General features: G+C 41.1%; 1 protein-coding gene across 1 annotated transcript in view; it reads right to left on the bottom strand.

Annotated features, from left to right (window-relative positions):
- AGO3 (argonaute RISC catalytic component 3) overlaps positions 1-14,679 on the bottom strand; it is a 66,827-nt gene that overhangs the window by 14,483 nt on the left and 37,665 nt on the right. The window contains exons 6-13 of the mRNA XM_066574986.1: positions 13,582-13,716; positions 11,959-12,046; positions 10,375-10,522; positions 5,208-5,327; positions 4,801-4,923; positions 2,626-2,759; positions 1,946-2,130; positions 436-595 (exon numbers count right to left, since the gene is read on the bottom strand). Of these exons, the coding sequence (XP_066431083.1) occupies positions 436-595; positions 1,946-2,130; positions 2,626-2,759; positions 4,801-4,923; positions 5,208-5,327; positions 10,375-10,522; positions 11,959-12,046; positions 13,582-13,716 (1,093 nt within the window). The remainder of the gene's footprint in view (positions 1-435; positions 596-1,945; positions 2,131-2,625; positions 2,760-4,800; positions 4,924-5,207; positions 5,328-10,374; positions 10,523-11,958; positions 12,047-13,581; positions 13,717-14,679) is intronic.

Below are 14,679 nucleotides of genomic sequence, written 5' to 3' on the forward strand. Positions count from 1 at the left end.
GTGAGTCCTGTGCATGGACAGCCTCTATGGCACCCAGGTTTCCAGGCATCCCTTTTAAAGTTTTTAAAATAATGTATAAAGATAGCAATGGCAAACGTAACCTATATTAAATAAAAATCCAAGAGTGAAAAAGTTAGGGGTGGTTTCACACTTGTGCTGGGGGGGATTCCACTTCCTTGCACTGTTCAGGGAGCAGGAAAAAAGGAATCCCCGCAGCTGAATAGTTCCGTTTCCGGACGGAGCCAAACAGCACCTGCAGGACCCATCGACTATAATGGGGTCCATCAGCCTTCCATCCAGCTACCCAGTTTTGGTTTCGTATTTGCAGCTAGATTCAATGGAACCACAGGCCAGAGGTACCGACACAGATGTAAAACCACCGTAAATCTCACTTTCAGCAGAGTCACCACAAGAAAAGAAAGTTATGCTTTTTACCGTTGATGTGGTACCAAGATATTGTTAATCCCTCCCAGTTTGACGTTGATTTTTAGGCACAGATTTGAGAGAGTTTGAGGAGATGTTTTTATTACATTCTTTACTTGGACGCACTGTGTAGCCATTCCCAGTAATGTGTCTCCAACTCGCTTTACCTCGGCTAGAGGGAGAAATAAAGGCCATTACTGAATTTAATGGAAAACAGAGTTTGTTTTCTTTACTCCTTTGCCACAAAAAGACTGCTTCCCAGAAAATAAGACACTGTCTTATATTACATTTTGCCCTAAAAGAGGCTCAGAGTCTTATTTTGTGGGATATCTTATCCTACTTACCTAGCAGGCGCCGTCTGGGTCTCTCCCGCTGGTCTCCGCAGGCTTCCTTTCAGTTTGCAGCACCAATAAATTAAAAAAAAATCACTTGCTGGTAACGGGGTTCGTTAAACCCGCCTCCAGCAAGCAATTGCTCTGATTGGTTCACGAGTGCTGCGGCTCAACCAATCACTGCGGCGCTCGATAAACCAATCAGCCATTCAATGCAATGGCTGTGATTGGTTCATCAAGCGCCGCAGTGATTGGAACTGCAGAGCCCAGCAGGAGGGAACCAGACGTGTCTGCCAGGTAAGCATGGTTTTTCTTTGTTTCTCATGTAGTGTAGCTACGGCTTATTTTTGGGGTAGCGCTTGTTTTGAGTTTCAGCCTGCATAAAAATAGTTGTAATTTCATTCACTTGTCGTTAGGTTTTAATGACTCATGCTGCAGTGGACAATGGCTTTTTCTTTGCACTAATTAAAAACCTCCTATTCCTCACAGTAACATATACCCACCTGAGCAAACAACATATACAGGGTTTACTTAGCTAATGAGGGAAATGGCGAGGATTTCAAATGATAATCTTTATGTGTAAACGCTCAACATTTGAAAGCAAAAAAGTTGTTGAGTTGTTCGATCAAACGACAATTGTTGCGTGTAAATGGGCCTTTAGTCTGCAGTCATACTGACTGCAGGGAAGGCTTTCTGTGTCAACCCATTGTCTTCCACAGTGATATGATCAAAAGTGTCAATGGGTTGCCATGGCAGCCAAGGGCCTAACAATGGCGACAAGGCCTGCCAAACCTAGATTAAACAATAATAAACACTTCAATACAGTAAAGCAGTGCATTATATAAATGATCAGAAGGGTAGTCTATTTAAATTCCCTATTGGCACCAAAACATTTCCTTTTGCTTACTTAGCTTTTTATGTTTGTTCAAAATAAAAAATAAATAAATAAAAAAAAATCTCTATATAAAATTGTATCACATGAGTAACAAATTGTACAATAAATGTAATGCATTACTTATCCCACACATTGTGCAGTGCTAAAAGTGCTCAAAAGGTTGGGTGCACCCCAAAATTACACAACTGCTTCACAAAAGGTCTTAAAATGTTATTAAACGTTTTTTTGTCCCTTTTTTTAATGGCTGTGAACTATAAAACAAATACATCTTTATTAGTCCTCAAAGATTACATACCATATACTGGTGTCTTTCCTGGCAGTATGACTATAATCAGCTGGAGACCAGAATATGTATTTTTGAGGTGTCTGAACATTGGCTCCACGCTGTCCGCGCCCTGCGCGTATTTACAGAAGCATGGCTGGCCCTGGATGGGCATCCCAGCATCTTTTGAAATCTTTCTCAATTGGTCAGTGAATCCTCTGTGAGAAACAAAATGAAAGGGTCAGAGATGATTAATGTATGCTATCAATACTACAGCTGTCATTCCAGAATCAGCACAAACATAATAGTACCGGATACAAACAGACTCGAATATTCATGGTTAGCACATATGGCTAAATTGAAATCTAGTAGCTCCAATACTGTTGCAAGTGAATACTGCACCTTAACCTTGCACAAAATAGGACTTCCTTAAAACACTGTACAAGTCCAAGAGAGCAGAAAGTTTGTCCGCCTCCTCTCCAAACATCAAAATTGGTCTTTATCGTCTATGAACTATATACCTCCATAAGCTATGGAAGTAGTACTGGTCAGCCTTAAAAGTTTAATTACAAGTGATTTATAACATTTAAATAATTACGTCAAATAAAAATTCCTAATTTCTAATTTTTTCCATTACTTTACCATAACGCTGTTGAAAATGGACAGTTCATTGCTATCTGTTACCTCTAAGCCCAGCCCATGAAATGCCTTACTTCAAGATTTCTTCTCTGCACTGTCTCTGCGTTGCAAAGCATGCGATGGCCCACATTTTGATCTCCACACCAGTGTGAAACTGTTTTCCCCGCATGTCCCAAACCCCGTGGCTTGGAGTGGCTACTGTGCGATTCTTCAAAGGAAAGATAGAAAGAGAAACATAATGTCCTGACAAAAATATAGCCAATGTTCTTTACATTTATCAATCTTCCAATTTACATGTTCCATTATTGTATCCCAAACCGCTTTATTGTGTTTGCAGAAACTAATTACAGCCATATAAGTAATGCGCAGGATGTAACCTCTTTACCCCCCAACGCTATTTATTGTCATAAGAGGACCACGAAATAGTGACCTATTATGTCATATGAAGCCTTAGGACTATAGTGCCAGAAACAATAGACAGATATATCAGAAGATCATTTCTACAGATTGTGCCAGGGGAGTCGAGCATAGATTGCCAAGGATTTCCAAAATCAGATGGCTCTATAGGGTGCCCAATCTCACTTTGCATCATTCTAGAATTTCATTTACTACAACTCTTTGACAAAACATAAGGTAAGAGTCAATGAAATGATTTTTTATTTTATTTTTTTTAAAGAAAGTTTCCAGTGATGGAAATATTTGAGCTGTGCCACGGAGAAATGATCGCTCTAAAATCACTAAAAAGCGATTGTTTGAACGATTATCGTTGCGCCTAAACGCATGGCCATCATGCACTTTTTGGACACTGCTAGCTGATCGTTAAATTCAGGCCAACCTAAAAATCGTCCTTCAGCCTTATCAGCAGTTCTCCACAGGGAGTGCTGATAGCATTGTTTCCCGTGGAGAACAAAAGGATCTGAATGCAGATAATAGCTCTTGGGCTATTAACTGTATTCAGCGAAAGGCTTCATTTGCACCCTAAATAGCTATTAAGAAGCTGAGTAGCTACTTAATAGTTTATGCAAAATGATCGCTCAAAGCTGTCACTCAAACTGTCATTTGAGCGATCTTTGAGCGATCATCGCTCCGTGTAAACAGGCCTTTAGAAATGGGCAATATTGCAACTCCATGTGATATGCAAAAGATCTATGAATTAAATAAGTAAATAATGTCCTTTTATATTAAGAACCTATATGCAGTAATGACATCATCTCAGCAATATGCTAAGATTGCAGATTATGGCTTCCTTGCACTGGAAATATGGAGGACGTGTCTTTCTGAACGTATTTCTGAAGTTTAAAATGAAATCAGTACAATGTAAGTGAATGGAGCATAAGAGCACAGGCGGTCTCTTACCACTTGCACAAACATATGCTTTACTTCTCCATTTTGGAGCTGGCAGCCTTAGACCTTATGTCCACGGGCAGGTCAGATTCTGCATGCGGGAGCCCCCAGCGGAACCCAACCCCTGCCTATGGCCGAGGACCGTGCTTACCTGTCCAGGTCTTCACTGCAGATGTGTGCGGATGGGCCACAGATTTTGCAGGAAAGCAAGAGTTTAAAAAAAACCAAAAACACTCCACTGCGCATGTGCGGCGGCGCTGACCAGCACTTCTGCACACATCCGCAGTGAAGAAAAGAGAAGACCCGGACAGGTAAAAGAAGTCCCACAGTGTCCTTGGCCACGGGCAGGGTCAGGTCCCGCTGGAGGTTGCCGCATGCGGAATCCGATCCGCCTGTGGACATAAGTCCTTAATGATTCTGTGCTGTTCCTACCCTGACTACCCCTATTCTTCTAGTTTATCAGCTATACACCATGATGTGACATGAATGCCATGTGATTGTGCCAATGTGACATCAGTATGATGTGAGGCCTCAATAGGCTGTCACAATCATGTTACATAATAGATTTGCAGGTATAATAAAAAGAATAATCATAGAAGAATTTAAGAAAATTTCCTTAACACAACAGTGCCATCTGCTGGCTAAAGCCAGTGTGTGTGCGCCAGAGAGGCTCCGATGAAGTGGCTGGCAATAGACAGTAGGAATACCTTGTTGGACATCTTCTGACATTGGAGCTGTACAAGCTTCAATCAGAATGTAGGAAGACAGTGGATTGGTAAGGGTTAACATCAAATTGGGAAAAGGACATCTAAAACAGAAAGCTAAACCTGCACTACTGGATGTCAAATAAATAATAAACTATATATAAACAACGAGAAATTATTGAGCTAGGAGATATCACATACTCGCCCTCCATATTGTAACATTGGAGCTGGAAGTACTCTTCCTGTCACATGAGCCATTTCGTCCCGCACTTTAAACTGGAATTCTTGAACAAATGGGTCAGCATCATAATTTGCACTTCTAACCTGAGTGATACATTGAAAAACAATGAAAAAGCCATTACATTTGCGGTAATTGTCACACTACTAAACTAAATAAATCATTAAATGCAAAACCTGTCGTGATTCAGACACCATGATCTACATTATGGAAAAACCACTGACAGGAGCTAAAGGCAAAGGGCAACAATCCTTCCCTTATACGGTGTATGTGGGATCTACAAGGCTGCCAGAAGCTGGAAAACTGAGCAGAGTAAATATTTTACGTAGGCAGCAGGCTTCCTTTACTCCAGCCCAAACAAATAACTCACCAGCCTGCTGATCTCTTCCTGCCTGTCTGGGGCAGACCTGGCTGTTGCTTTGATCATAGTGGAGGTCTGATTGTCAGTCAGCTTCTTGATGCAGCGCTGGCCAGCTACAATATTACATACCTGTGAGTGAATTGCAACAAAAATAAAATAAAAAAGTGTTTTAAAAAATACTAATCATCCCATCACCATTTAAATAAAAGTAAATACATTTGAATAAAAAGTATTGAAAAAAATGAGAATAAAAACTTTCCCAGAAAGATTAGCTTAAAGAGAACCTGTCAGTATCTATGAGCTATGAAGTTATAAGCTCACAGAAAAGGGGGCACCGAGTCCAGGGGTGTGATTTCTATACTCACATACCTTTGTGTTGCCCCTGCAAAGCTGAGTATATGCAGTGGACTCAGCACACACTGTCCAAAACTTTAGTTTATATGGTTAAAGGGGTTCTGACATAAAAAAAAAAAAAATTTAATTACTCACCTTGCCTGGCCAGGACCGATCGCCAGGCATGTCCCCTCCAGCCGGCATCTTCTTCTGTGGCTTGTAGAAGCAGAGCAGGGGCGGTTAAAATGACCGCTTCCTGCTCTGCTCCGTCCGTCAGCCCATTCCGAGATGAATAGACGGTCCACCCACAGCAAGCACGTCACAAGCAGTGCTTGCTGTGGGCGGCCCGTCCGTCCTGGCTAAAATCCGAGATTCTACGTGTGCGCAGTGGAGACGCGGCCCGTCCTGACTCCTGTCAGAGGGCACCTCTACACTGCGCATGCGCGCAATCCCGGAGTGGTGCGGCTCGTGGAGGAAGAAGAGGAAGAACAGCGCCTGCTGGGAGATGACCCCCTGATGACAACAGCAGCTGAACACAAGTTAAGTATTATGTTTTTATGCCTTAACAGCCATTAAATCGTGGGTTCCCTGTCCATTAGGCAGACCAGGGAAGAATGGCTGTTAAAGCATAAAAAAATTATTCATGTCAGAACCCCTTTAATAGGAACTAACGTCTTACCCTTTAAAGGCTATGAATACCTTTGACATGGAAAAAAAAAGGGTTTGTTTGTTTTTTTACATACTTTATTGGTCACCTCGATTTTTCCAGTTTTTATTGATATTTACACAATTTACTGTTTTAAATGTACTTTAAAAATGAAAGCACAGATAGAATCAATAAGGTAAGATGAACAAAAATAATTGATTAACTTTAAAGTGTCAGAAATGTAGATTTAAATTTGATAAAGCAAAGCAGCCACCTATAGCGGATATAACAGTTTTACACAATTCAGGCATTCTTTCCACAACTGCATTCAGATCTAGTTCAGAAATTTCTTGCCAACATTGTTGCAGAAGTTCCCACAACTGTGCTGCATTTGTAGGTTGCTTTACTTTCACCCTTCCGTCCAGTTCATCCCAAAGAAGCTAAAATAGGGTTTAAGTCTGGAAACTGTGCAGCCATTGCATTCTTTGAAACCTACCAGCTACTATTTGTCTTCTTAAGTAATTCTGACATAACCTAGAACTAGATTTTGAATCATTGTCTTGCTGTAATATGAACCCCTAACCAACCAGGCGTACATCAGAAGGTATGGCATGGCACTGCATGTTAAAATACTGTGGCAGCCTTTTTTGTCCAGTGTGCTAGTTGTTGTTACATACTTGGGAACCATCCTTTCACCTACTCAATGGCATACATACGTGATGTACCAAAGAAGTTACATTTTGATTCATCAGTTCATAAGATCTTCTTCCACTCTTCAGTAGTCCACTGGAGGTGCTGCTTGGCCCAGGCAAGTCTTTAAATTTTTTTTATTTTCCAATCTTAGAATTGGCTTTCTTACCCGTCAAACCTGCAGATAGAAGTCTTCTCTACACAGTTGTAAGGGAAACTTGTTTATTTTTTGCTGCATGAAGCTGTGCTTGAAGATTTTGTGCTGTGTGGCGCCAATCATGCAAACTGTTGACTCTCAAAACTTGTCATCTAATTAAGTAGTGGCCTTTGGTCTGCCAGACCTCTTCCTGTCAGAGTCTAGTGTCTATGAAACTGTACTGACTGCCACCTTGGCTTTCTTGGAAACTTCTTTTTGGAGAAACCAATGCATCCAAGGGTTAAAATTGTCTGTCTTCTTTGGTTAATCGTCTTTTTCTTTCAATTATGATACAATGTTCTGTCCAAATCCTACCCTAGATAGTGTTGTAATGCAGTGTGTTCAAACACTAATAATATAAAATCAGAGGGTTTGAAAGTAATCTCCAGAAATTGAGACACCTGTAGAACTAGTTTGCATCCAATTTCCAACCATAATTTGCTTCCTGTGCTGCAGAGCAGCGGTCCTTGATGTGTTCCCTGAAAAAAGCCCTTGGATACAATCATAAATTCAGACTATTGTTGCATTTCGGGTTAAAATTTCATATTTTTAACTTACTTTGGAACCTTTGTACCATTTCACATTTGCTGGACTTGAACTGTGTTAATGTAAAAAAAAAAAACTGGAAAGATTGAGGTGTTCTAAAACTTTTGACCGCTACTGTATTTTGGGTACCTTGATTCAAAAAAATTACATGAAGTTTCAGGCTGCAATTTCCATTTCTTTAATTATTTTCAGAGCTCCTGTTATTCAGTTTCTAACCTTTCTCATGCCAGCATGTCTCACCCAGTAATGTGACAGACACTAATTGTGAGGTGTAATACTGGGTTGACACCATGTACAATTTCCACCCCCTATTGTCTGCTCTTCTCGGTACAGTTTCCCTTGTACAATAAAGTCCGTGTGATCTGCTCTACCCAAAGACTTGGATGCTTCCCTCCCTCTCCACAATGTCAGTCACACAGATCACTATGTGAAGGACTTGCATAAATTCTAAATCAGCCAAATGGTAAAACATTTTTAATGAAGACCATATAGAAAGCTGAAGAAAATGGGTAAGCTCTCCTAACTCAGTGCACTGGCTCCAGACCTCTAGGAACAAACACAGAATCAAAAGCAATGCCAGCACCATTCTGTATTCAGAAAGCTTCTTATTTTGGATTTAAGAAGCAAATGAACAGTAATTTAGTGCACATGTGTTCATATTCTTTGATGTAATAGGTAAGTATCTGTTAATGGTCTTGCGTCTTTTATTAGTTAAGTGTACACTTTTTCCACCACAATTTTCATAATTATGGCAAATAAAATTGAACTTCAGTAAAAGAGTCGAGTTTAACTATGAAAAACTGCAGTACAAAAAAAAATGTTACATATAAACCTACCCTTAGGGTGCCTTCACACTTGCGATCACGGTATCGCTGCGTTCTTTTTTAAGGTGAATGTCAATAGGACTTTCTAATGTTGAAAAGGCATTGCGCAAAAACTGCAAAAACAAACTTACAATTTTTGTGCGATGCGTTTTTAACATTAGAAAGCCCTATTAACACTTGCGTTAAAAAAAGCAGCGATATCGCGATCGCAAGTGTGAAGGCACCCTAAAAGTGATGCTTTACCCATGTATTAAGAACAATTGTGAGCATAGACAAAGACCTCTACGCAGTTGGAAACGTCAGGTCTTCTATTTATGCTTTATAAATAAAACGTGTTTAATAACGTCACTATCTACATATTCTGGTAGTCAAAGAAGGTAGTCATGAGGAATTTGTGGCGCTGGATAGGTCTCTAAACCTTGCAAGGGACATGATAAAGGTGAGCATGCTGTGGGTATGATCTGTTTGTAACCCATGTTAGGCCTCATGTCCACAGGCGGATTGGATTCTGCATGCGATAATCTGACCCTGTCAGCAGCGGAGTCCGTGCGTACCTCACATCGGCTTCCTTTTTCTGTGCTGCAGACGGCCCACATGGCTTGCCACTGGACATGTGCAGTACAGATTTTTTTATCAACCTTTTTTTGTGGAATCCGCAATGCCAATTGCGAAGAGGCCGCGGATCAAACAGCTTCCATTTACTTCAAAAATCCACCCGTGGACATTGGGCCTTAATGGGAGATCAGTCAGGACTGCATATCCTTCCAAAAGGAGCAATTTTGATAACAGAAATGAACTAAGTGTACTGTCATAATGCAATTCTGTAATAAAATGTATTTCTAAAAGTGGAGAACCAAGTTAAATATAGTAAACCTGTTGCTCATTTACAAAGCATTTACACATCACTGCCAATTCATCCATATAAAAGATCAGAGAGCAATTAGGCAGAGAGCGTAGGACGTCTGTAAAATGAGTGAATCAGCAGCGCTCCTTCCCCTAGGCGCTGCCGATTAACACATGCCTGGAGCGGCACCACTTCTTTACATTTTAGTAGTGTAGCTTGTACCTACCGATAAATTTGGAAATGTAGCTGGTCATTTGGGTTCTTCCAATTAAGTTTTACGTAAAGAGATATCACAGGTTTTAACAAGTGAAGCTTATTCACTACATGGTGAAAATGTTATGTAGAGGACGAAATGTGTCCACAGATGTGTGCCCTGTTATAATATAGTTTGAGCATTGCACGACCAACCAGGGCAGATGGTCATTCTTTGGAAATCAATGAGAGTTCCCATTCAGTGACTGCAAGCAGAGATTTTGTAACCAATGAGAAATAGATACTTAACCCTTTCCAATCCATTTATTTTTTTCTCATCCATTCTCCCCAGCTCCAAATAAATTGGAGCTGGGGAGAATGGATGAGAAAAAAATAAATTTTCCCTTCACCCTCCTGATCTGACAGAGTTCAGGAGGGTGCAGGTGCTCACTACACCGTGGGGGGAATGCGGAAGTATTACTTCCGCATTCTCCCTTCTGCCTCCCGGCTCGGTGATCATGTGATAGCCGGGGTCAGGTGACACCTGGCGGTCACATGATTGCCGGGGGCGGAATGCAGAAGTAATACTTCTGCATTCTCCCTTCAGGCTACAGACTCGGCATTCATGTGACCACTGGGGGTCAGGTAACACCGGCGGGGTCACATGATCGCCGTCCAGAATCTCCGTGCATTACATAGCGCTAATGTGTAAGGGATGCACCCCTGCACTGCAGTGTCGGACCTGTCCCGACATCGGAGCTGTGGAGGAAAATGATGATGTCGGGGCAGGCCCGACATTGGATTGGAAAGGGTTAAAATATACTGGGAAAATGCATTTAGAACTTTACTTTAAAATGTAAAAGTTGTACAAAGAGAAAATCTGACATTCATAAGTATAAACTTACTTCTAGAGGCAGGTATGTGTGTTTCTGTTCCTGTCCAACTTGCAGACAGGGCAAATGAGGATACTTCAGCTGGAGATTATACTTTTCCCTAAAGTATTGAGCGACTGTTCTCTCTACAGTCTGTCCATTCTCCAGCTGTAAGGGGAAGCTAGGAGGAAAAGAGGAATCAGTCTAATTATACTGAATAGGAATTCTAACTGGGTAACCTATAGAACAGTTTGTCCATAGAGATGTACACAAATTATAGCGATTACCATAAGTGATCTTTATATAGCTTACTACATTCCTACCTCCAAAACATCAAAATCTCTCTAACACAGGTTGTATATCAGTAAGGCATGGACTCACTCCCAATATTAATTAGAAATTGGGGTTGCCAATTTTTTTACATATATGTCATAATCAAAGCGGACCTGTGTTATTACATCCATTGATCAGGACTTCTCATAAGATAACCAGAGCACATGCAATCACTTCTGCATTCACTGAGCACTGCACACAACTGCAACTATAAGTTTCAGCCGTCTGGAGCTTCTGCCGACAGACTTTCCTCCAGTGCAAATGCTTATGCACAAGAATAAAGTCACTCATTGCTTGCTGCGAAAATGCTAATCAGGATGAATAACCTACTAACAGCAGTAATCCATCTATTGAAAAAGTAAAAAAAAAATGGCAGACCAGAAGCAATTTGCATTCACCGCCATCTGTCATATCTGCACCCTTAAAGCCATATCCTAGGAGTGACCTTCATATCAAATACATGACATATGCACTGTATGGTCATTTTATTAGGAAGTTTTCTGTGGATCGCTTTCAGTATGAATCCACATCAGAATGGGAAATTAGACCGATTTCAGCAACTTTGAACGAGGCCTAATTATTGGCGTTAGACGGACTTCAATGACTATCAATCTTGCAAGTTTTTTGTCATGCAACGGTGTCAGGACTATATTGAGAATGGTGTGAAAACCATCAAGTGAAAGCTTGATCCTGTGGATATAGACAACTCCTGACAAAAGGGGTCAAAAGGAGGAGGTCAATGATCATTCTGAGCAACGGGCAGCACAAAGTCAAGCAAATTGCAGCCAAATACAATGTTGGTGCTCTAACTCATGTGTCCGTTTTTCTTTAGCGCAGACGGACTATATCAGCAGATGACAAGTTGAAGTGTCATTGCTGTCTAAGAAAAACAGAAAGGTAATACTCCGGTGCCATCTTCCACTCAGGCTCCAATATGTAATTAGGTCAATGCAGCTGAACTGTAAAACAGAACATGTATCTAAAGTACTTAACCTTCCCGCCTTATATCAAAAAATGTCATATTATGACTTTGGTGGTCATTAATAAATTGGTTTGTAAGCCAACACCACAGAACTAGATAAAAAGTGACAGGAAAAAGAACAGAATCCATTCAAAAGACAAAATAAAAAGTGATGTTCTCTACAGCACAATGGTCTCTAATTAGTTTAGAAAATGAAAGCAGCTTAAAAGCTGCAGACAATTCCACCAACTTCCATAAAAGCCAGCTATTTCTCTATGGCATATGCTACCTATTGAAACACGAAATCTTATCCAATCGCTTACGTTTGATGGCTGGCAGGCCTCCTCGTCACATTGCAAACACGGTATTTCCGTCTCATTGTTCCACAATGAGTTACTTCAACCTTCAGACCTGTACCAAGGAGATATTCTGGTAAGCATGTGAAATGGAATTAATAAACATGCTGGAAATGAACAGCAAATCCATCTAGCGCACCTCCCAATAAAGAGGTACAGACATTCACACACAGTTTAAGATTTACCGTTGGAAACTTTTAAAGTAGACCTGTTACTTATATGTGCGGCCCTTCATTACAGCAACACATTCACGTAAACGGTCGCTGTGGTGCTGGGTCACACTGTAGTAATAAATGGGCAGTCATTTATCTATAGTAAACGTATTTTTAGGGTGCGTTCACATGAAGCAGATCTCGGTGCAGAACACGTCACTCCATGGACTTTCGTCTGAAACATTCAATTAAAGGGATGAAGTCCGCATCTACATCAAAATCTGCAGAATTAGACGCAGAGTTTAGTGCAGATTTTCTGCTAAGAAGAACATGCTCTATGTGAATTCACCCTACAGGATGAATGTGACTGAGCTGTTCTACTAGTCATGTGCCTGAATAAAGAAGGGACGGTAGCGTTCCTGTGACAGCTACGGCCTCTTTGTTTTTAGAATCAACAATAAAGTTTATTAAAGATACATCACAGAAGGTACATGACCAGGTCATTAACCTACCGAGGAAGACAAGGATATAAAAGAAAGTTGAACATAACAGAATGAACCAAAAAGGCAAATAACACCAGCACCACAGTTAGAAAAGCAGTACAATATCCTTATTATAAGGCCGCCTGCAGACGAGCAGGACCCGACCCCAGCGCCTGCAGGGAGGAGCGCGTCCTTACCCGCACATGGCGGCCCCGGCTCTTTCATGTGCTGGCTGCTGGGCAGCCGGCGCATGCGCAGACCGGAGCCGGCGGCCGGTGAGTGACGTTTCTGTGCGAGACTCTGCGAGCCCCGCACAGAAATAGGACATGCCGCGGTTTGTTTGTCGCGTGAGATTTCGCACGGCCAAACCGCGGCTGTCTGCATAGGAGTGCGTATTGTAATGCACTCCTATGCAGGCTTTCAGTGGCGGAAATCCCGCTGCAGGATTTCCGCCCGTCTGCAGGCGGCCTAACGGTAGGATAATAGGAAGTATTCTAAAAAGAAAAACAGAGGCGAAAAAAAATGTCAAAAAAAAGGGTATCAGCAACCCAAACTATAGGTAGTATATCAAAGGTTTAATGTGTCTGATATGTGCCAGAGAGAAAATGAGACTAACGAGATTTGCAAGTAGGAATATTGGCTAATTATAATAAAATCAATAAAAACATAAGCCTGATCTGCAGGAGAGGGACCAACAAATAGAAGGCAAATCTTTGTGGTACAGAAAATATCATCATACAAGAACTTACAAATCTGTGCAAGACCAGCCCAGATCAAGTGGAGAACTTGTTATTCTGGTCAAGACCCCTTAAAAGGGCTAGTAAAGAAAAGCATCTACTATTTTACCCAACTTTTTATGACCATATCTACAGTATATGTAAAAGCCGATAATAGCTAGAACTACTATGCAAAAGTCTCCCTTTCCAATGCGATTAGAATTTAATACTTCCACTTACCCTTTATCTCTTTGGTAAATTTTACCCGGTGAGAATCGGTCAGAGGTCGGGGTTGTTCATCAATGTTATGAATATCTAGAACTTCACACATGAACTGAATAACTGGTTGTGCTTTGTAGAAGGCAGTGGCAGAAACTGTGAAGAAGCAGATACAACACAAGTGTGGTTAAGCAGGGGACCTCGAACTAAAAAACAAAACAACAAGTTTGGGTACCATCACACATAGCGGAAATGTTGCAGATTTTCAGCAGTGGAAAATCCGCATCAAAAAATCCACTTCGTAATCCATCGGTGTGGATTGTGGGGCGGATATGCAGAGGATTTCACTCTTTCAATAGAAGGGGGTGGAGTCTACTGTGGATCTGTACAAAAATACTCCGGAAAAATGGTACAGGAAATATGCGGCATTTCCACTACAAGTAAACGTACCCTTAATATGAGAGGCTATTTGGCCACCAGTGGGGTTTTTTTTGGCCACATACAAGCAGATGACCCTCTTCTGTGTGCAAAGTCTCATCTGCAGTCATCTTCCATCTTTCTTTACCATCCTGCCCAATTATTCATCAAGGCTACATTAGGAACCTAATTGCTGCTGCTAGTGTTCACTTATGGGGAGGCATTCATATGTTTCATACTCCAGCAGTTTAGGATTGCAAAAAAATGTTGTGCAGCACAGCTCTGATAGCATGCGTTCACTGCAAGAGATGCAATACTGGTCCTGCAGTTGCAAATAACACACGTGACAACCCGATTTATTCTATATAGTTTTCTACAGTGCGCCCTTTAATCTGAACGGGAGAAGCAGATGAAGCAAGATGGATTTTCCAAACCTACTCTCCAGTGAGATAACTAGACCATGATGATGAGAATGTAATGTATGACGGCAGCCACGTGATACCAGTATGGAAGCATTGTAAGTGAAGCCTTGTTAATGAGCCACGTCAGTAGGAAGTGACTGTTCTAGAAATATTTTTTATGCATATTTCTGACACGTTGTCTAGTTTAAAAAAAGCCAAGTAATGGAAATCCCCTTTCGATACTATGGGCTCTGTCACCACTGGGGCTCACCATTTTTAAATTCATCTATTAGCAGGTTTT

The sequence above is a fragment of the Eleutherodactylus coqui genome, chromosome 1, assembly GCF_035609145.1.
Source record: "Eleutherodactylus coqui strain aEleCoq1 chromosome 1, aEleCoq1.hap1, whole genome shotgun sequence".
In the NCBI taxonomy this organism is placed as follows: Eukaryota; Metazoa; Chordata; class Amphibia; order Anura; family Eleutherodactylidae; genus Eleutherodactylus; species Eleutherodactylus coqui.